Here is a 17,011-nt window from a genome sequence, read left to right as displayed (position 1 = left end):
CATGATTCCTAACCCATGGCGTCTCTATGTTCCTCCTTCTCCTTCTTCTCCTTCTTGATTCTCCTTAGAACCCCAAGCCTGAGAACCCAAAACTCCACCTGTGTCTCTTCTGCCCCCTGTTGGTTGTTGGCATCTTTATTTGCCAATCAGAAATAAGTTGGGGGCAAGGTCACATAGTCACTTGGATCTACGAGCAGCACGACTCTCTGGTCTTCAGGACAGCAACTAGGGTTTGGGGACCTGCACTTAGCACTACAATACATAGCAAAATATCAAAGCTCAATAACCTACTGCCCAGTGTCTCCCAAAAGCTGGGATTAGTGATGTGTACCGCCCACACCCCAGGCCCTTAAACTGTTTGTTTTTTTCCCCCTTTTCAGCCCATCTAGTCTGAGCTGGCAGGAATGGGGTACTGGTTCATCTCCCAGCAGCTTTGAGTAGAGAGAGGTATTTTATTTATTACAGTCGTATATAGTGATGCTTTTGTGTGCGATCAGCTCTCAGTTGGCCAGTGGCCTTGCAGGGGACTAGGTTAGCACTTTTCTGCCGGAGCCCCAGGGCTAGTTCACGGTGAACACCATTGGTGGCTTTAATAAACCTGTCCCTACCAAATGAGCTAGTCCTGGCTCCTGTGTGCCTCTCCAAGGCTGTCAGATTTGACATATCTCAGTGCTCTGTAAGTCAGATGGGGCCATGACATCACTTCCTGCTTTTAAATGAGGGGGCTGAACTGAGGTGACAGCCACTGCCTTAGGCAGCCTCTTGGGACCTTCAGGCCTCACAGTTCAGGAAGCCAGGGCCTGGGTCACAAATGACTTTCCAGTTATCCCTACACCCTATGGGCCCCATGGCCCCTGAAATGTGTGCTTCATAGTGTGTGGGGACGTTCAAGGCTATCAAGGCTATATCCTTCAACTACTTAGTATGTGTTTGAGGCTACCTCAGCTACCCACAACCCTGTCTCAAAACTAAGCATGCCAAAGAACAGGTGTGGATTAATTCCAGTACTCAGGAAGCAGAGGCAGGTGGATCTCTGAGTTTGAGGTCAGCCTTGGCTACACAGAGTTCTAGAACAGCCAGGGCTGTGTAGACAGACTCTCAAAAAGGAACCAACTGAACAGCAACAACAAAACCCCAGTGTCAAAGCCATAGTTAAGGATGCAGAAGAGGTGTCTGGGAGAAGGTGGCCACGGCTCCCAGCGCCTCCTCAGTGTCCCATCCTCCAGGACACTTCCCGCTCAGTTCTCCAAACTGTCCCACGGACTCAGTATGGAGACCATGGCTGATAAGCAGGTGGGCAAGCCTGTCTGAGATGCTTCAGCATTCTCTAGTAGGTTTGCCCCAGGACCCCCTGGAATGAACTTACCAGACAAGGATGGCTCAGAGCTGATCTCTGTGGCCTCCCGAATTGGGAAGGATGAACGCTTCTGTGAGAAATAGAACCTACCGGGTTCTATTGGTTTTGTTTGTTTGTTTGTTGTTTTGTTTTGGCCTTCCTTGGGGAATGGGGTCATGAGCAAGGAATCAAGAACAAAAGCAAGCAAATATGTAAAATAGTGACACGTGCCTGTAATCCCAGGACTGGGGAAACTGAGGCAGTTTGAACTATGTACTGAGTACCCAGGTTAGCCAGAAGTGTACAGTAAGACCCTATCTCTCAAAAAAATAAATTCACAATATATTCATCATAACATTTAAAGTTGTTAGAATGTAGCAGCCATAGTGATGCATACTTATATTCCCAGACCTTGAGGCTGAGGCAGGAGGATTGCAACTTTGAGGCCTATGTGGGTTACAAAGTTAGTCCCTATTTAAAAAAAAAAAACAAAATTAAAAGAAAGGCCTGAAGCTGGGAATTTGGAACACATCTTTAGCCCCAGCAGTTGGGAAGCAGAAGCATATAGATCTCTGAGGTCGAGGCCATTCTGGTCCATGGAGTGAGTTCCAGGACAGCCAGAGCTACCCAGAGAATCCTTGTCACAGAAAACCAAAAAAAAAAAAAAAAAAAAAAAAAAAAAAAAAAAAATCCAGAGACTGAAGAGTACAATGCATTGGTTTATATTCTCTCTCTCTCTCTCTCTCTCTCTCTCTCTCTCTCTCTCTCTCTCTCTCTCTCTCTCTCATATCTGGGAAGGCCACATTAAGCAACAACAAAGCCAGCAGCAACAACAAAAACAAACCGCTATGCACGCCTCTCCTGGCTCTAATGCAATGTGATTTTGTAAGCCAGGCCAGTGCTAAGCATGGGGGAAGGAGAAGATACTGGAAGCTACTGGGTGGGGGAGGTGTCAATGAGGAGGAGAAGGAGGAGGAGAGGAGGGGAAGAGGGAGAGGGGAAGAAGGAGGAGGAGGAGAAGAGGGGGAGGAGGAAGAAAGGGAGGAGGGGGAGAAGGAAGGAACGGGGAGAAGAGGGTGCCCAAGTGAACTGCTTCCTTAGGAGAAGGCAGGTTTCTTTAGCCGCTGTAGAACAAGTTCAGTGTCCAGCACCATGGGCTTGCCTGTCAGTTCTCTCAGTCTGCTTTGTGGTGACATCCAAGCACTCGTCACCAGGCCAGGCTCTCAGGGAGCAGCCTGGCATGGCCAAGGCCAGTTAGTGAGAGGCAGATACTTGGCTGTGGGAAGAAACTGCCCCTGAGCCGGGTGAGGCATCTGCAAGCAGGGGGACCCAGTGGTCAGAGCCCAGTGGCTCCTCAGTCTGTGCACACGTGTGGCGCGTGGTGAGAAGTCTACTGGGGGCCATCAGAAAAAGACTCAGTGCCTTGACCATGGGCACGGGCACGGGACTTGCTGACCCCAGAGCCTGAGCTGTATTCTCCATACTTACTGTTGTCCTAGCTTGTCCTAGGTTTCATCAAGAGGGGATCAGGGATGTCTTAGGTAGCAAAAACTGAGCAGAAACACCAGAGGGCCTTGGGCTATAGCTGGTAGGTCTCCCAGGCCTCTTGCCGCCTCTCCCAGCCGAACAAGGTGACTGCAGGCTATTTTCTGTCTTGATCAGAGGATGTCTTGGTCATTCCTGATGCCAGGTCAGAGAATGGCAGGCAGTACCCCCTTGGTTGTCTTACCCTGGCACAGCATCACTAGCCAGCACTTAGAATGTCTTGGAAGCAGGGGCAGGAGAAAGCTGGTAGTTCCACAGCCCCCCTTGGCTAAGCACCTGAACATATACATCCTCTTCTCAACAACCTAAGGTCTAAATTTCACACAGCCTGCAGGTACCCAGAGCATTTCTATCCAGAGATGGCTTGGATTCTGGGGCAGCCAGCCTGAGGGACACACTATCGGGTCCCTTCACACTTGTCCACATGGGGCTGTACCACATGCCGCATTCACTGAAAATAGTCCAAGACTTCCTCGGGGAGAGGCAGAGGCATCTGAAGCTAGACATGCAGACTGAAAGGCAAATTCTGGAAAGGAAGGTCTACATGGCTTTATCTGGTAGCTTAACACACTTTGAAAGTCATATGGCCTTTGATGTTTGCTTGCTCTGGATCATGTGTCCCTGCACGGCCTGTGCCAGCGGCTCTGGGGAAAGGCAATTTGCTGGCTGGAGTTGCTCCTGCTGGTGTCACCTGGTTGAAAGCTGGGTCTCAGGACAGTGGTATGGGTGGCCTTTGGGAGCGGAGTTCCCACCCTCTCTGTCCCCTGTCCCCACCCGGGCATGGCCTCTGACTGACTGCAACTCCCTTGAATGTGAGCACTGCTAACATTAGCCAAGCATTTTACAGTCCAGAAACCGCACAACCTACGTGCATCATGGGACTTTGTTCCTTCTTTAATGGCCATAGCTCACGGACTACCTTGGTGTCCCGCTCACATTCCCATGAAACACACTACACACACCATTCCAGGGACAGTGGAGGAGGTTTGCAACAGCCAAAACAACTCCAAGAACCCCCTCAAGTGAGCTGGTGGGGCCCAGGACCATTTGCTCCCCGTGTCTAGTCAGGGAGGTTCCCCGCAGGGCCTTCTTTTCCAACAGGGCTAACGCAGCTCACTAGATGGTAATAGGGACCTCGGGGGTATGTGGGTCTGCCTGGTCTGTTGGTCTGTCTGAGTGTGGCCAGCACATACCACACTAGCTAGACTTATCAGGAGAGGAAGGGAAAGGGGGAAGGAGAGAGGAGAGAGAGAGAGAGAGAGAGAGAGAGAGAGAGAGAGAGAGAGAGAGAGAGAGAGAGAGAGAAAGAGAATGAATGTGAATGTGGAGACCCCACTAGCCTACCCTGGCCACCCTGCCTTCTGTCCTCATCCATCCCCAAGGGAAGCGACTCCATGGAGATCTAAGGATGGCTGAGAGATGAAGGGAAGGCCATGGTGAGTTGGGTCTCTATCCCTGGTGCCTGGAGAGTAGAAAGACACTGCGTATGCCACATTTCTACCCTCCTGGCCTAGGCAAGTCCCTAACAGTGGTGCCACCTAAGCCTAGCTCAACCAGTGAAGCCCCCACAATGCGTCATTCAAAGGCTGGTGAGCTCATTCGCTTGCCCCACTCGGGTGGCAGACAGACCTCGCCCTGGTGTACTGTTTCTTATTCATCCCCACTCCGCCCCGGCCATCTGGCCTGTCACCACATTCCCCCAGAGGAACAGGCAGGCGAGGCTGGATGAAGAGGTCAAGCTAAGAGCTGGCTGGTCCTTCCTTGGCAGTATGGCTGACACGTCCACTTGACCCCTGTCCCGGGGTTCAGTGCCAGACTCATGAAGGGCTGTGTGCTGATGACCTCAGAGCCTCTCCCAGAAGCCCATGGCTTCTCTTTCCTTTTGGGGTTCCTGCTGCTGGTCATCATGGGGGTCCTCTAGGTTCCCAAGTCAGCCTGTGCCCTCACCTCACTCTGAATATTGTGGATCTCAGGAACAGGCAGTCACACCCGAGCCTAGGCTTCTTAGCTTGTAGTGTGGAGTGTGGCAGGCAGCTGGGGGACCTTGGACACAGTATATTGGTCTCAGGGCTACAGATATCTCAGATAAGCTCCAGGATGCTCACACGAGGGGCTACTGTTCTTGCTTTTAAGTCCTCTGGGTGAGCTGTGAGCCTTAGCATCCCCTGGGAACTGAGGCTTCCTCTGTGACATGCACCCCCCCCCATCTGTTTCCCACATGCAGAGATGCTGGTGTTACCAGGACCTACCATGTAACCAGCATTCACAATCACTTTGGGGGGGGGGGTGGCTGTATTTGCCTCCCTGCTTTGTGGATGAGAGAAGGGGGCTTGGAGATTAAGATGTACCTGGGGTCTGGTGGCATCAGGGACTGTGCCCTTGACTATGAGACTCAATGTTCCTTCCCCCTCTAGTGCTTAAATCTGGAAGGTCCCCAGGGTTGGTTCATCAATGGGAAACTAAACCCCAACAGGGCCTAAGAGCTGGTCCCCGCCACCCCCAGTGGACCTCAGGGCACCTCCCCCAACAATTGTCTGGCTCCTCTGTCCTGTACCAGAGCCAAGAATGTCCCTTTGTGCCCAATCTCTGCCTCTGCTCTGAAAGCTTCAATTGTCACAGTAAGCCTGTGTGGCTGGGCTGCCCACTCACCCGCCCCAGCCGTGCTTGCTGTGGGCTCTTTGTGTTCCAGGGATCTCAGCCCAGCCTGACTGGGAGAGGGTGGCATTCCAGTGCTCTTCTGGGTGGAGATTGGCCACTCCCAAACTGGGAGGGGACTGTGTGGCTTGAGGGTCAGGGCACCAAGGGATGAAGAAGGGCTTATGTAGGGTGTCAGGGGACCTGGGTTCTAGTCCTGACCAGCCTGCTCTGTGACCCAGGGTGAAGTCTGTCCCCTCTCTATTTCCCCTCTTTTCCCAGCCCCATGTTCTTCTTCCCCTGGGGACTCAGTTTCCTTCTTTACAAAGCAAGAGGTTGGGTGAAGAGAGCAGAGGACCAATGGAATGGGCTGGAGGACCAATGGAAGATTCCAGCTTGTGGCTATTGCTGGGCAAGGGAGAGAATATATGCCAGGAACCAGGAGGGTTGAGGCCCAGATCCAGCACAGTGCTTCAGAGTTGGAGCCTGGCAGATCGGCCTGTCAGGGCCTGGACCTTGGAAGCCTGGGGAATGCATGTCTGTGGGCCAGGCAGTCCCAGGTGTTCAGGGTGGGGTATGGAGGGGACCTTCTGCTCAGGTAGGTGGGAACTGTTGATCTTGCCTCCGTGCTAAACTGGACTTCTAGAGTAATCCAGGGATGACCTCTGATGTGTGTTCCTTTTCCTTGGCAATTTCTCCTTCTGTATAGACCATTGACTTTCTGAACGACAACATCCGGAGAGGAATCGAGAATTACTATGATGATCTGGACTTCAAGAACATCATGGACTTTGTTCAGAAAAAGGTGACTGGACAGCGGGGCATATGAGGGGCAGAGGGGGACCTCCAGACCCTTGCCTCTGTTCCAGAGAGTGGGGTGAAGGGCCAGCTGACCTGTCCATTCCCAATGCAGGTGGCTGGTCCATGGATGGCCTTTGAAACATGGGGAAAACTCACAACAAGGCCAGATGGCTCTGGCCACTTTACAGAGATCCAGGGCTTACCCCCAGGCTGACAAGGATCTCCTTTGGGGACTGACTGGCCTTATCCTGGTGTCCAGTCCCCTGGATCCAGTCCCTCTAATGTAGAGAGCTCACTTCAACATAAGTGTGGAGAATATTTTCTCCTAATTCCAGCTTCCTCCACTGGACGCCAGACAAGACCCCTCCCATTTCTCTGACACATCTTTGAGTATGGCGATAATTGTGTGTCCCCTTGAGACACTGTCCCTCTCTCCAAGGCCCAGACCAGTATGTGGGTGCAACAGTTACAGCCACAGTGAAGCCACCCTTTCCCTGGGCTTGCCTGTCTCCCTCTTAGTCCCGAGGCCTGGATTCCTTGTCTGCACCGTAGGGCTGACTCTGGTCTCTCTCTTTGCTGTAGCTGAGATTCCCTTGGTTTCTTTATGATGTGCTTAGAGCAGAGCCAGTGCGGTGGGGTCACCCTCATTCCCTGGATGAGGACAGTGATGGTGGAGTCTGGTGATTGGGTGTGTCTGGTCCCCTGTGCGAGCCTTCAGTGGAGGCTAGCCTCACCACACCCCCGGGGCCTTTGGCTCTGTTCTTCTCTGCAGAAGAAACAGGTGCAGCTCCTGGGAGATTCTTTTGTGCCAGCAACGTGCCTGCCAGCTGGGCTGGGAGAGCCCAATCATACTCTGGGTAGATGCTTTTGTTGGAACCAACCCCTAGCTGGCTCAGGGGTTTAATTTCTCCTTGGGCGGGGGTAGGAGGTGACTAACGCTCACTGGGCCTCATGCAGATACTTCATGCAGGACTCCTCTTACACTCAGAGCCCAGCCAGGCAAAGCTGGCATGGCTCTTTCTAGTAGACAAGCATCTGAGGCCCAGAGAGGGCGATGGCCTTGCATATGGCCACACAGCTGGAGTGGTGACATGGGGATTTAAACATATATCCATATGGCAGCAGAACAAATGGCCCTTGTCCAACATAGCAGATAGATAGGCATTTGTGCATCCCGAGGCCCGAGGGACCACAGGGCACTGTGGAACGTCAGAAGGGTGCCCAGATTGTGTGTACCAGTACCTCCTATGACACCATCCTTCAGCTTCCTACCCTGGAAAAGCCCCAGAGCCCTGTTTGCTCTGGCTGATCAGTCGCTTACATACAGCTGCCGTTTCCTGGACTCAGCCCCTCTGCTCACTGGCCTTTCCACCTGCTCCTAAGATGCTCTCAGCCTTGTTTCCGCACGGGGCTTTTGCACATGCCCATTGACTGTTCATGTTGCAGATGAACTGTCTTGTCCTCCCAGCAGTCTTTCCTGTCCTCCTAGTTAGAAAGCTACCCCCTCCCCACTTCCCTATGCCCAGGGGCACAGCATCCCTTCCTAGATCATCCCCCTTCCCAAGGTGGTTTTGGTATAGTTTGGGTTGAATTCTTTTGGGAGGATGAGGCATTCTCACCCTGTAGCCCAGGCTGTATTCGAATTCACTATGTAGTCTAGGCTGACTTCAAACTTGTCAGTTTAGTTTCTCCTAGTGGGACAGCAGGCATGCTTGGCCATGGTTCTTGTCACTTAGTACTCTTGTCTCCCTAAATGGTTGTACTTTGTGCTGAGCCCAGAAGGACACTGTCCCAGCTAGCCCCTCTACAGAACTAGTCTCCGTTCCCCTGCCCCAACCCCAGGAGCTGGCCCCAGTGCAGAGAGTAGAGGTGGGAGGGGGAGCTAAGGGGAGAGCCTATACTTACTATGGTAACTATAAAGGTCTCCAAGGTCCAGGTGAAGCAGAGCTTCCACAGGCTCTGGCCTCTGAGCCTGTCTTCTCCAGCTAGACCCCTACCTCAGGGGCTTGAATCTGGAGAAGTTGCTGAGGACAGACTTCCCATCCAGTGTCTAGCTACCACCTGGTGTCCAATTGAAGTGATCCAACCTTACTATGTAAGCTCTCCAGAGGGGAGAACTTACCCCCTTCTTCATGGCCATGCCACTCTTGACAGCTCTGACCTAACAGAGTATGACCTCATAGGGCCCTCATGGGGCCCTGGTACCCCCCCCCCCCGACACATGCACACCTCATCAGCGTCCTCTCTTAGCTGGTGCTTCTTGCCGTCTGACCCTGACCTTGACAATGACCACAGCTCTTCCTTGGTGCTTTTCCCCCTCAGTTCAAGTGCTGTGGCGGGGAGGACTACAGAGACTGGAGCAAAAACCAGTACCACGACTGCAGTGCCCCCGGGCCCCTGGCCTGTGGGGTGCCCTACACCTGCTGCATCCGGAACACGGTAACCGCGTGGGTGTTGGATGTGGGCTCACTCAGTTTGTCAAGCATTGTTCTCCCTCTGCCCAAGTGGAGCAGGCACTGGGGAGTGAGCAGAAGGTGGTAGCCAGGGCTGTGCTTTCCTTAGCCCAGGGACCCTGGCAAGGGGGAGCTGTGTGGGCAGCTTCCTCTGAGTCTGAGCATCTCTCAAGCGTATGCATGTGTGGTCCTGGCCCAGGCTCTTTGGTTGTAGTTACTTGGTTCTTACAACAGCTTTGGGGCCCCTGTTTGGGGTACTGTTGCTTTGGCAACTTAGGGGGACTTTCCTAAGGTTGGCAGGCTGTGCTCGGCAACAGGGAGCCAGAGTGACCGGCAGGGGCAGCAGGCCCTACCCAGTCGGCTGGAGGCAGAGTACAGTGCAGGCGCTGTGCGCTCTGGCAGCAGAGTCCTGGCCAGAGGGATGTGGTAATGTAAATGCCAGCCTCCACTGTCCCCAGAGGAGCCTCTCAGCTGTCACTTTCCAGTCATCTGGGAATGTGAGGTCACTGCCTGTCAGTCCTGATGTGTGACAAGTATGTCAGGCACCGCCCAGTTTCTGGACTGGGAAAGAAAAACCTGGCAATTACCACACACACACACACACACACACACACACACACACACCACACACATATACACACATAACACACACCACACACACATAACACACATAACACACACCACACACACATAACACACACCACACATATATATACACATAACACACACCACACACATACATAACACACATCACATTACACACACAAACACATACACACACACCACACACACCACACACATACACACACATACCATACATTCACACACATCACATTACACACACATACACACACCACACACACACACACACATATAACACACACACACACCACATACCACACACACACATAACACACACATACACCACATACCACACATACACATACCACACATATACCATACATACCACACACACATATATACTATACACACAACACACACAACACAGCATATACTTACATATATCATATATACCAGACACCACACACAGAGAGAGACACAAACACACACACTCACCACACTCACTCTCCTGGAAAGTCTCTTGTTGATGGCTCCAACAACCTACCACCCCAGCCTGTAACCATGGAAACGGAGTACCCGTGGGTAGGGCCTCACCCGGAGTCTCAAACATAGCCAAGTGAAGTTGCCCTGTGAAATCTGGAGTCCTCTGTGGCTCCCCTCCCTTGTCACTGCACCAGTGGCCCTCTGATCCAGCAGAGGCCTCTTACATATGCAGGGACCCAAGCTGGATCCAGGTTGGACCTGGGGTTCCCACTCTCCCCTACGGCTGAGGTTGCTACCAAGCAGGGCCCACACAGTGATGGGCGTTGTCATGGCCTTCCTTGGGAAGGGATTTGATGGGGACTAGAGCTCACCCACAGAATCCCCAGGGATAAATCAGTCGGCAGCAAGAAGCCCTGGAGACCGGCTCTTTTTCCGGAGAGGAACTTCTGTGGTTCTTTGATGGTGAAGCCAGCTTTGAAGGGGCAAGGAAGCATGGCCAGCAGCCCAGCCTTGCCCTCAGGTAAACCACAGCTGCCAGGGGCCCAGCTGTGGTTTGAGCAACTCCTTTCTGAGAGTCAGTAAAATGGGAACAGCTTGGCTCAGCAATGGGGTGCCCCGGGGTTGCCTCTGGATAAGAGCTTAGACTGCTGCTGGTGGGGGGGTGGTGGTCCACAAGAACCCCCAGGGATGGGGGGCCTGCCCATGGTTCTTCACTGGGCATTTCTTAGAGGTGGCCACAGAGATACAGGGTGGAGCCTGATCCTGGAGGCAGGAAATCTCAGCTCCATCCATACCAGACCGTATACCCACTCCTTGGCTCTTCTGTAAAAGGTGAGTCCTTCAGATTTCAGCCTATAGAATCATGGCTGATGTGTTTCTGTTTCAGACAGATGTTGTCAACACCATGTGCGGCTATAAAACAATCGACAAAGAGGTAACGACCTGGAAACCCTTTGTCCCCAGGAATGGTGCTCCTCTTGTCCCCAGAAATGGTGCCTCCTTTGTCCCACTCCTTAGCTAATGGAGGGTTTCTATTGGAGGGCTCCTGGCTACTCAGATTTCCCAATTCTCCATGGCTGTCAGTCACAGAAGGGCCCAGGGAGCCAAGGGAGGTCATCTGCCCAGGTTTGCTGAGTACCTACTCCAGGCAGGCTTATCTGAGTGAGGCATCATGCCCTTCCAGGGCCCCTCCCATACTGCCTGCCCAGCCCTGCAGTTTGTTGACAGCTCACACTGGTACTACCTGCCTGGGACCCTGGGGAAGAGAAAGTCCTTCTTGGGTGTCCCCGTGCCTCAGCACAAGTCCCTGTAGCTCCAGCTGACCTGCAGCTTGCTATAGAGATTAGGTTGCCTCAAACTCACAGAGACTCTCCTGCCTGTGCCTCCTGAGTGAGCAATAGGATTGAAGGTGTGAATCTCTGTGCCCAGCCTTTTTTTTCTTCTTTTGATTACCCAGTGGGTCCAATTAGTCCTGCCCATGTGTGCAAGAGGATAGTGCAGTCCACAAATGATGTTGTCTTTATTAATTTGTACATGAAACAAAGTTTCAACAAATGATGTTGGTTTTTTTTTTTTTTTTTTTTTTTTTTTTTTTTTTTTTTTTTTTTTTTTTTAATAATTTGTACATGAAACAGAGTTTCATGGCCAGGAATTTTCCACTTGTGGGAAAATGTAACATAGTAATTCTTCACTGTACATTAAAACTATGTGGGTTCCCCCCCACCCCCACATATACCTGGAGTTGGGTTTTGGCTTTCATGGCCAGGAATTTTCCACTTGTGGGAAAATGTAACATAGTAATTCTTCACTGTACATTAAAACTATGTGGGTTCCCCCCCACCCCCCACATATACCTGGAGTTGGGTTTTGGCTGGGGTTTATAGTATGCAGCCCTGGGTGGCATCTGGGAGGCATGTGGGTATACTCTGCTGGTTCCTAGCAGTTCTCACCACCATAGCACTACCACAGTGTCCCCAGTGCTGTCTCAGGGGCAGCACTAGAGGACCCAGGGCCACCTTCTCATACTGATACCCTCCCTTCCGCACAGCGCCTGAATGCGCAGAGCATCATTCACGTACGGGGCTGCACCAGTGCCGTGTTGATATGGTTCATGGACAACTACACCATCATGGCGGGCCTCTTACTGGGCATCCTGCTTCCTCAGGTGGGTAGTCCGTGGGTGCAGATGAAGCCAGGCTAAGTGATGAAGGAGAAGGGTTCAGAGCCCCTGGGATGGCTGGGAGGCTGGAGGGAGGGCCAAACGAGGTAGCCTCAGTTGCTCTCTTTGCATTGGCTCTGCCTTCATTCTGTCAGTGAGGTTGTACCGACTGATTACCACATCCACTTAACGGTGGTAGTGGAAATGGAGGCTTCGAAGGGTGAAGTGAGTGTCTCAAGGCTCCCCTGGATAAGGTGTGGCAGAGCTGGGGGGGGGGGGAGGCGGAAGACCCAGCACTGAGGAGCTGTGCTGGGCAGGAAGTCTCCATGTTCCTGGCGAGGGTAGAAGAGGTCCAGCCTGGGGCTGCCTGAGCAGTGTGTGCTGGGATGTCTTGAGTCCCCAGCCCAGTTCCCGGGGAGGGAAGTGCCAGGGAGGGATGCTTATGTGCCAGCAGGCTCTCACCAGCTCCCTCTCTGTCCTCAGTTTTTTGGTGTGCTGCTGACCCTACTGTACATCACCCGTGTGGAGGACATTATCTTAGAGCACTCTGTCACGGATGGACTGCTGGGACCTGGTGCCAATTCCAGCACGAACAAAGCAAGCACTGGATGCTGTCTGTGCTACCCCGATTAGGACCTGGCCTGGCACAGCAGCGCTACCCAGACGTACTGCAAAGTGCATCCAAGTCTACACAAGCTGGACAGGACCAGCTGCAGCTCCTCGGCCTGCCCGTGGTACTGACCAAAGCCCAGGGTGTACGTGCCTGCGGCTCATGTCTGTTGGCCACTCCACTCACTTTCCCCGGGGAAAGCTGAACCCTGCAGGATCCTGGGAAACAGGGATAGCCTAGGTCTAGTTTTGAGCCCCGGAGAAGGAAGCTCAGGGCTCAGTGTGGACTCTTTTTATTTCTGGCAGTGCCTTGGCCAATGGTCATTATGCCCCTTCAAGGGAAGTTTTTGCAGTGATTTTTTTTTTTAAAGGAGAGAAGGGAGTGTATCTGTTCCGCGGGGCAGGAAGTGTTGAGTGCAGCCCCGGTACACTGCTCTAGACATGAGGTAGGACCATGTCTCAAATTCCCAGGTGCCTTGAGTCCTCTGTAAGGCTCCTGCTTCACCCACCCATTTTCTATGTGATTTTTTTTAATATAACCATATTTTGTATACAATTAACAAGAGTTTCTGGCTACTCAAAACTAGCCAACTAGCCATCCCCAACCCAGTCCAGTCATCCCTCCCTTTAGTTCATTAATTGAACAATAAAGATGTGTTTTTTGGGGTGGTTCTTTCATTTGTGTTATTTGGAAGTCTCTTGTTGGGTTGAAAAAAGGCTGCCCTGGGGTGAAGATTGGTATAGCTTGGGACGCTGAGGCCTGAGGCCAGGGAGGAAGAATGGACAGCATTTGTATTTCACACACTGGGGGAAACTGAGGCTGAATAAGTAAGACTTAAGACTCCACAGGTAGAGAAATGGTTACATGGAGAAGTAGCTGAATCCAGGACTCAGAAAGGAAAACGGTATCTACAAGTTTATAGAAACCACAAGGTTATAGAAAGTAACCGTAGGGTCCTGTAGAATATATACAACAGGGACCCATGCTAAACAAAGCTTGGTACTGGCCGCCCCCTGCTGGAGACAGCAGGCCTTGCAGGAGCAGTCAACCCAAGCGTGTGTGTCACCCCAACCCTACCCGGGTTTCCAGGTTTTCTGTGAGATTCTTAGACAGGGCAATAGATATAAAACAAGAATCTCAAACCCAACTAAGCCTGGGGTAGAAAATTCCCCTCACCAGGAAAGCTTGGGTTTCCTATGAGGAAGGGTGGAGGCGGGGCTTTTAAAAGAGCACCATGACCATGACCAGAGGCCAGTTGATGCCAGACCTAAACATTTAGCAGATTCTCCGAGGTGTGCAAAACCAGGCAAGGCTGGGACTGCTGTTTCCATGTTCCCTAAGGATGCCTCTGCCTATCCCCCTTTGGTTATTGAGACAGGGTCTCATGTAGTCCAGGCTGGCCTCAAACTCACTGTGTAGCCAAGGATGAACGTAAGTTTCAGATTCCTGCACTTCATTCTCATGAATGCTGGGATTTACAGGTGTGTCCCACCACACCCCGTTTATGGAATTTGGGGGCTGAAAGCTCTTTATCTGGTGGCCCCATTGAGCCCCTTTGATCAGACCACAGGGCTGGGTGGTGAGCCTTCTGCCTCTGGCTCTAGCTGTTCTCAGAATCCTGTATCCAGAGGAGAGGACAGATGCCTGTGGTACAGCAATATGGCTGGGGCACTCAGAGGAGGCTTGGGACCGGAGCCTGGTGACTGTCATTCTCTCTTTGCCACCAAGGATGAAGGTTGTTGCCTACCCAGGCCTGAGTTCCTATATGCCCTTTGACTGACATGGTCTCTTGCCTCTCAAGAAAAAAACACAGAGAGCTCTGCCAGCCAGACTTGGGGCTCACCTACTATGGCACCTTTCTGTTACCCAGTGCTGTGGACACCATCTTGCCACCTTGTCCCCCAAGGATAAAGAATAACCTCCAATGCACTGGAGAGATGGCTCGGCAGTTAAGAACACTGACTGCTCTTCTAAAAGTCCTGAGTTCAATTCCCAGCAAACACATGACCAACTGTAATATCATCTGATGTCCTCTTCTGGTGTGTGTAAAGACAGTGACAGTGTATTCATAAATGAAATTTTAAAAATCTTAAATAAAAGAATAACCTTCAAGACTAGTCCCTTTCCTCACCCACATGGGCTTCAGTTTTGAAGATTTTTGTTACAAGAAAGATGCATTCAGGGACACTGTCTTCCTGTGAAAATTAAAAAAAAAAACTGTTCAGGAAACTTCCTTTTGAAACATGCATAGCACAAGTAAATAGTAATTTGCTGGGCATGGGGGATGATGCATGCCCCGTAATCCAGCACTCAGGAGAGGCGGAGACAGGAGGATTGTTTTGTTTTTAGCTTTTTTTTTTTTTTTTTTTTTTGGTTTTTTTTTTTTTTGTTTTTTTTTTTGTTTGTTTGTTTGTTTGTTTTTCGAGACAGTGTTTCTCTGTATAGCCCTGGCTGTCCTGGAACTCACACCAAGTGCTGGGACTAATAAAGGCATGCACCACCACTGCCCAGCAGGAGGATTGTAAGGTCAAAACAAAACACCTATATAGAATTGTCCTGTGTCTCCGTCACCCCTTTGCCTTCCCTTCTGTGGGCCAAAATAAACCCTTGCTTAAATTGCTTCTGTCTGATGTTTTATAGCAACAACGAGAAAAGTAACTAAGACAGGACTCTGGTATTTACAGAGGTGAACATGGAGCCCATGACATCAGGGACGGAAATTTAAGATGATAAGCATTCTTACTGCCCTAAAGAACTTCCTCCTAATCTTTGCAACCCCTTCACCCCAGCTCTCCCCAGCACTGCCGGCTGTCTCCCACTGCGGCCCCTCCCTCATCTGCTTTCTGTCTCTCTGTGCTCATCACTCTCTTTTCTAAAGCTTTTATGAGACGGGACACAACGGGATCTCTTCAGGCCCTGGCTACTGCCATGTAATATAATTATTTTGAAAGCATTCATTTCTGTGGCCAAGTTGTATTCTGTCATATGAACACACCATAGTTAGTTTATGCTTTTACCAATCAATGGGCATTTTTACCCTTTTTTGTTCTGAGAGAGAGAGAGAGAGAGATACAGAGAGAGAGATACAGAGAGAGAGATTCATTGAGTAGCTCTGACTGGCCTGAAACTTAAAGATGCTCATGAGATTTAAAGATAAGTGTCGCTGTATTCAGTGACAACTTTATTTTGTTATTGCAATGAACATTTACATATTTATGCAAAACACATACCTGGGCTTGCAAGAATGCTCTGTAGTTAAAGGCAACACAAATGGGAGGAGAGAGCCAGTTCCTGCCAGTTGTCCTCTGACCTACATCCACAAATGTATATCATGTGCATGAATGCATACACACACACATACACATATACATACACATCACACATACACACCCCCACACACCACACATACACATACCACACACACATACACACATAAATACACACACATATACACACATCCACACATCACACATATACACATCATGCACATACACACCACACACTCAAACACCACACACATACATATACACACATACATATACATACAATACACCCACACATCACACACACACACACATATATACAAACACCACATGCATACACACATACATACACACATACATACCCACACACCCATAGACCACACACACATACACCATGCACATCCACATCCACACACATACACCATACATATACACACACACACACACACTAATAAACTGAATTTTTCGCTTTCATATTACTGAGTTTGGAGAACTCTTTATATATTCTAGATATAAGCCCCTTACTATATATGTATAATTTGCAAATGTTTTCTCTCATTCTTTGTTTAGAACACTGGCTGCTCTTGCAGAGGAATCAGGTTCAATTTCCATACCCACACGGTGGCTCACAGCTGTTTGTGACTCCAGTTTTAGGGGATCCAACATTCTTTTGGCCTCCAAGGGCACCTGCACATGTGTGGTACGCATACAGATTAGCAGGCACACATATATAAATAAAAACAAGTTGCCCCTCTTAGCACATGCCTGCTGCCCAGGGGACTGAGCCTGAGGTTGAAGGTGCCAAAGCCTAGGAGTTTAGGAGCAGCCTGGGTAATATTGAGGCCCTGCCTCTTAAGAAAAAGAAGAGTACCCATGTGACAATCCTGTCAGCCAAGCAATTGTGACCAGAGGAAAGTTCAGCTGTGTCTTTTGCAAAAACAATCGTTCCAGCTGAGTCCCTTAATGGAGGGGTGGAGGGTGGGGTCAGAAGAATCTCACCTGAGTATCCAGCCACTCCCTAACACCTGCTGTGGGCTGCTCTGCCTTAATTGCAATTGGCCTCCGGGTGGTTGGCTGGGGACTGGAGCTCCAGCTATGCAGCCCTGGGTAAGTCATCATCCCTTTTGAGTGAAGATTTTCCAGCCT

The 17,011-nt window shown here is 50.7% G+C and overlaps 1 protein-coding gene across 1 annotated transcript in view; it reads left to right on the top strand.

Moving 5' to 3' along the window:
- The window catches only part of Tspan15 (tetraspanin 15), a 45,296-nt gene extending 32,022 nt beyond the window's left edge, over positions 1–13,274 (top strand). Inside the window, exons 4-8 of the mRNA XM_034524284.2 lie at positions 6,225–6,320; positions 8,639–8,755; positions 10,721–10,768; positions 11,882–11,998; positions 12,476–13,274. Of these exons, the coding sequence (XP_034380175.1) occupies positions 6,225–6,320; positions 8,639–8,755; positions 10,721–10,768; positions 11,882–11,998; positions 12,476–12,625 (528 nt within the window). The 3' untranslated portion in view covers positions 12,626–13,274. The remainder of the gene's footprint in view (positions 1–6,224; positions 6,321–8,638; positions 8,756–10,720; positions 10,769–11,881; positions 11,999–12,475) is intronic.
- Positions 13,275–17,011: the final 3,737 nt, after the last annotated feature.

Source organism: Arvicanthis niloticus, chromosome 20, assembly GCF_011762505.2.
Source record: "Arvicanthis niloticus isolate mArvNil1 chromosome 20, mArvNil1.pat.X, whole genome shotgun sequence".
NCBI classification, from domain to species: domain Eukaryota; kingdom Metazoa; phylum Chordata; class Mammalia; order Rodentia; family Muridae; genus Arvicanthis; species Arvicanthis niloticus.
The sequence above is the reverse complement of the archived record's forward strand: the minus strand, read 5'-3'. Positions and strand labels throughout refer to the sequence as shown.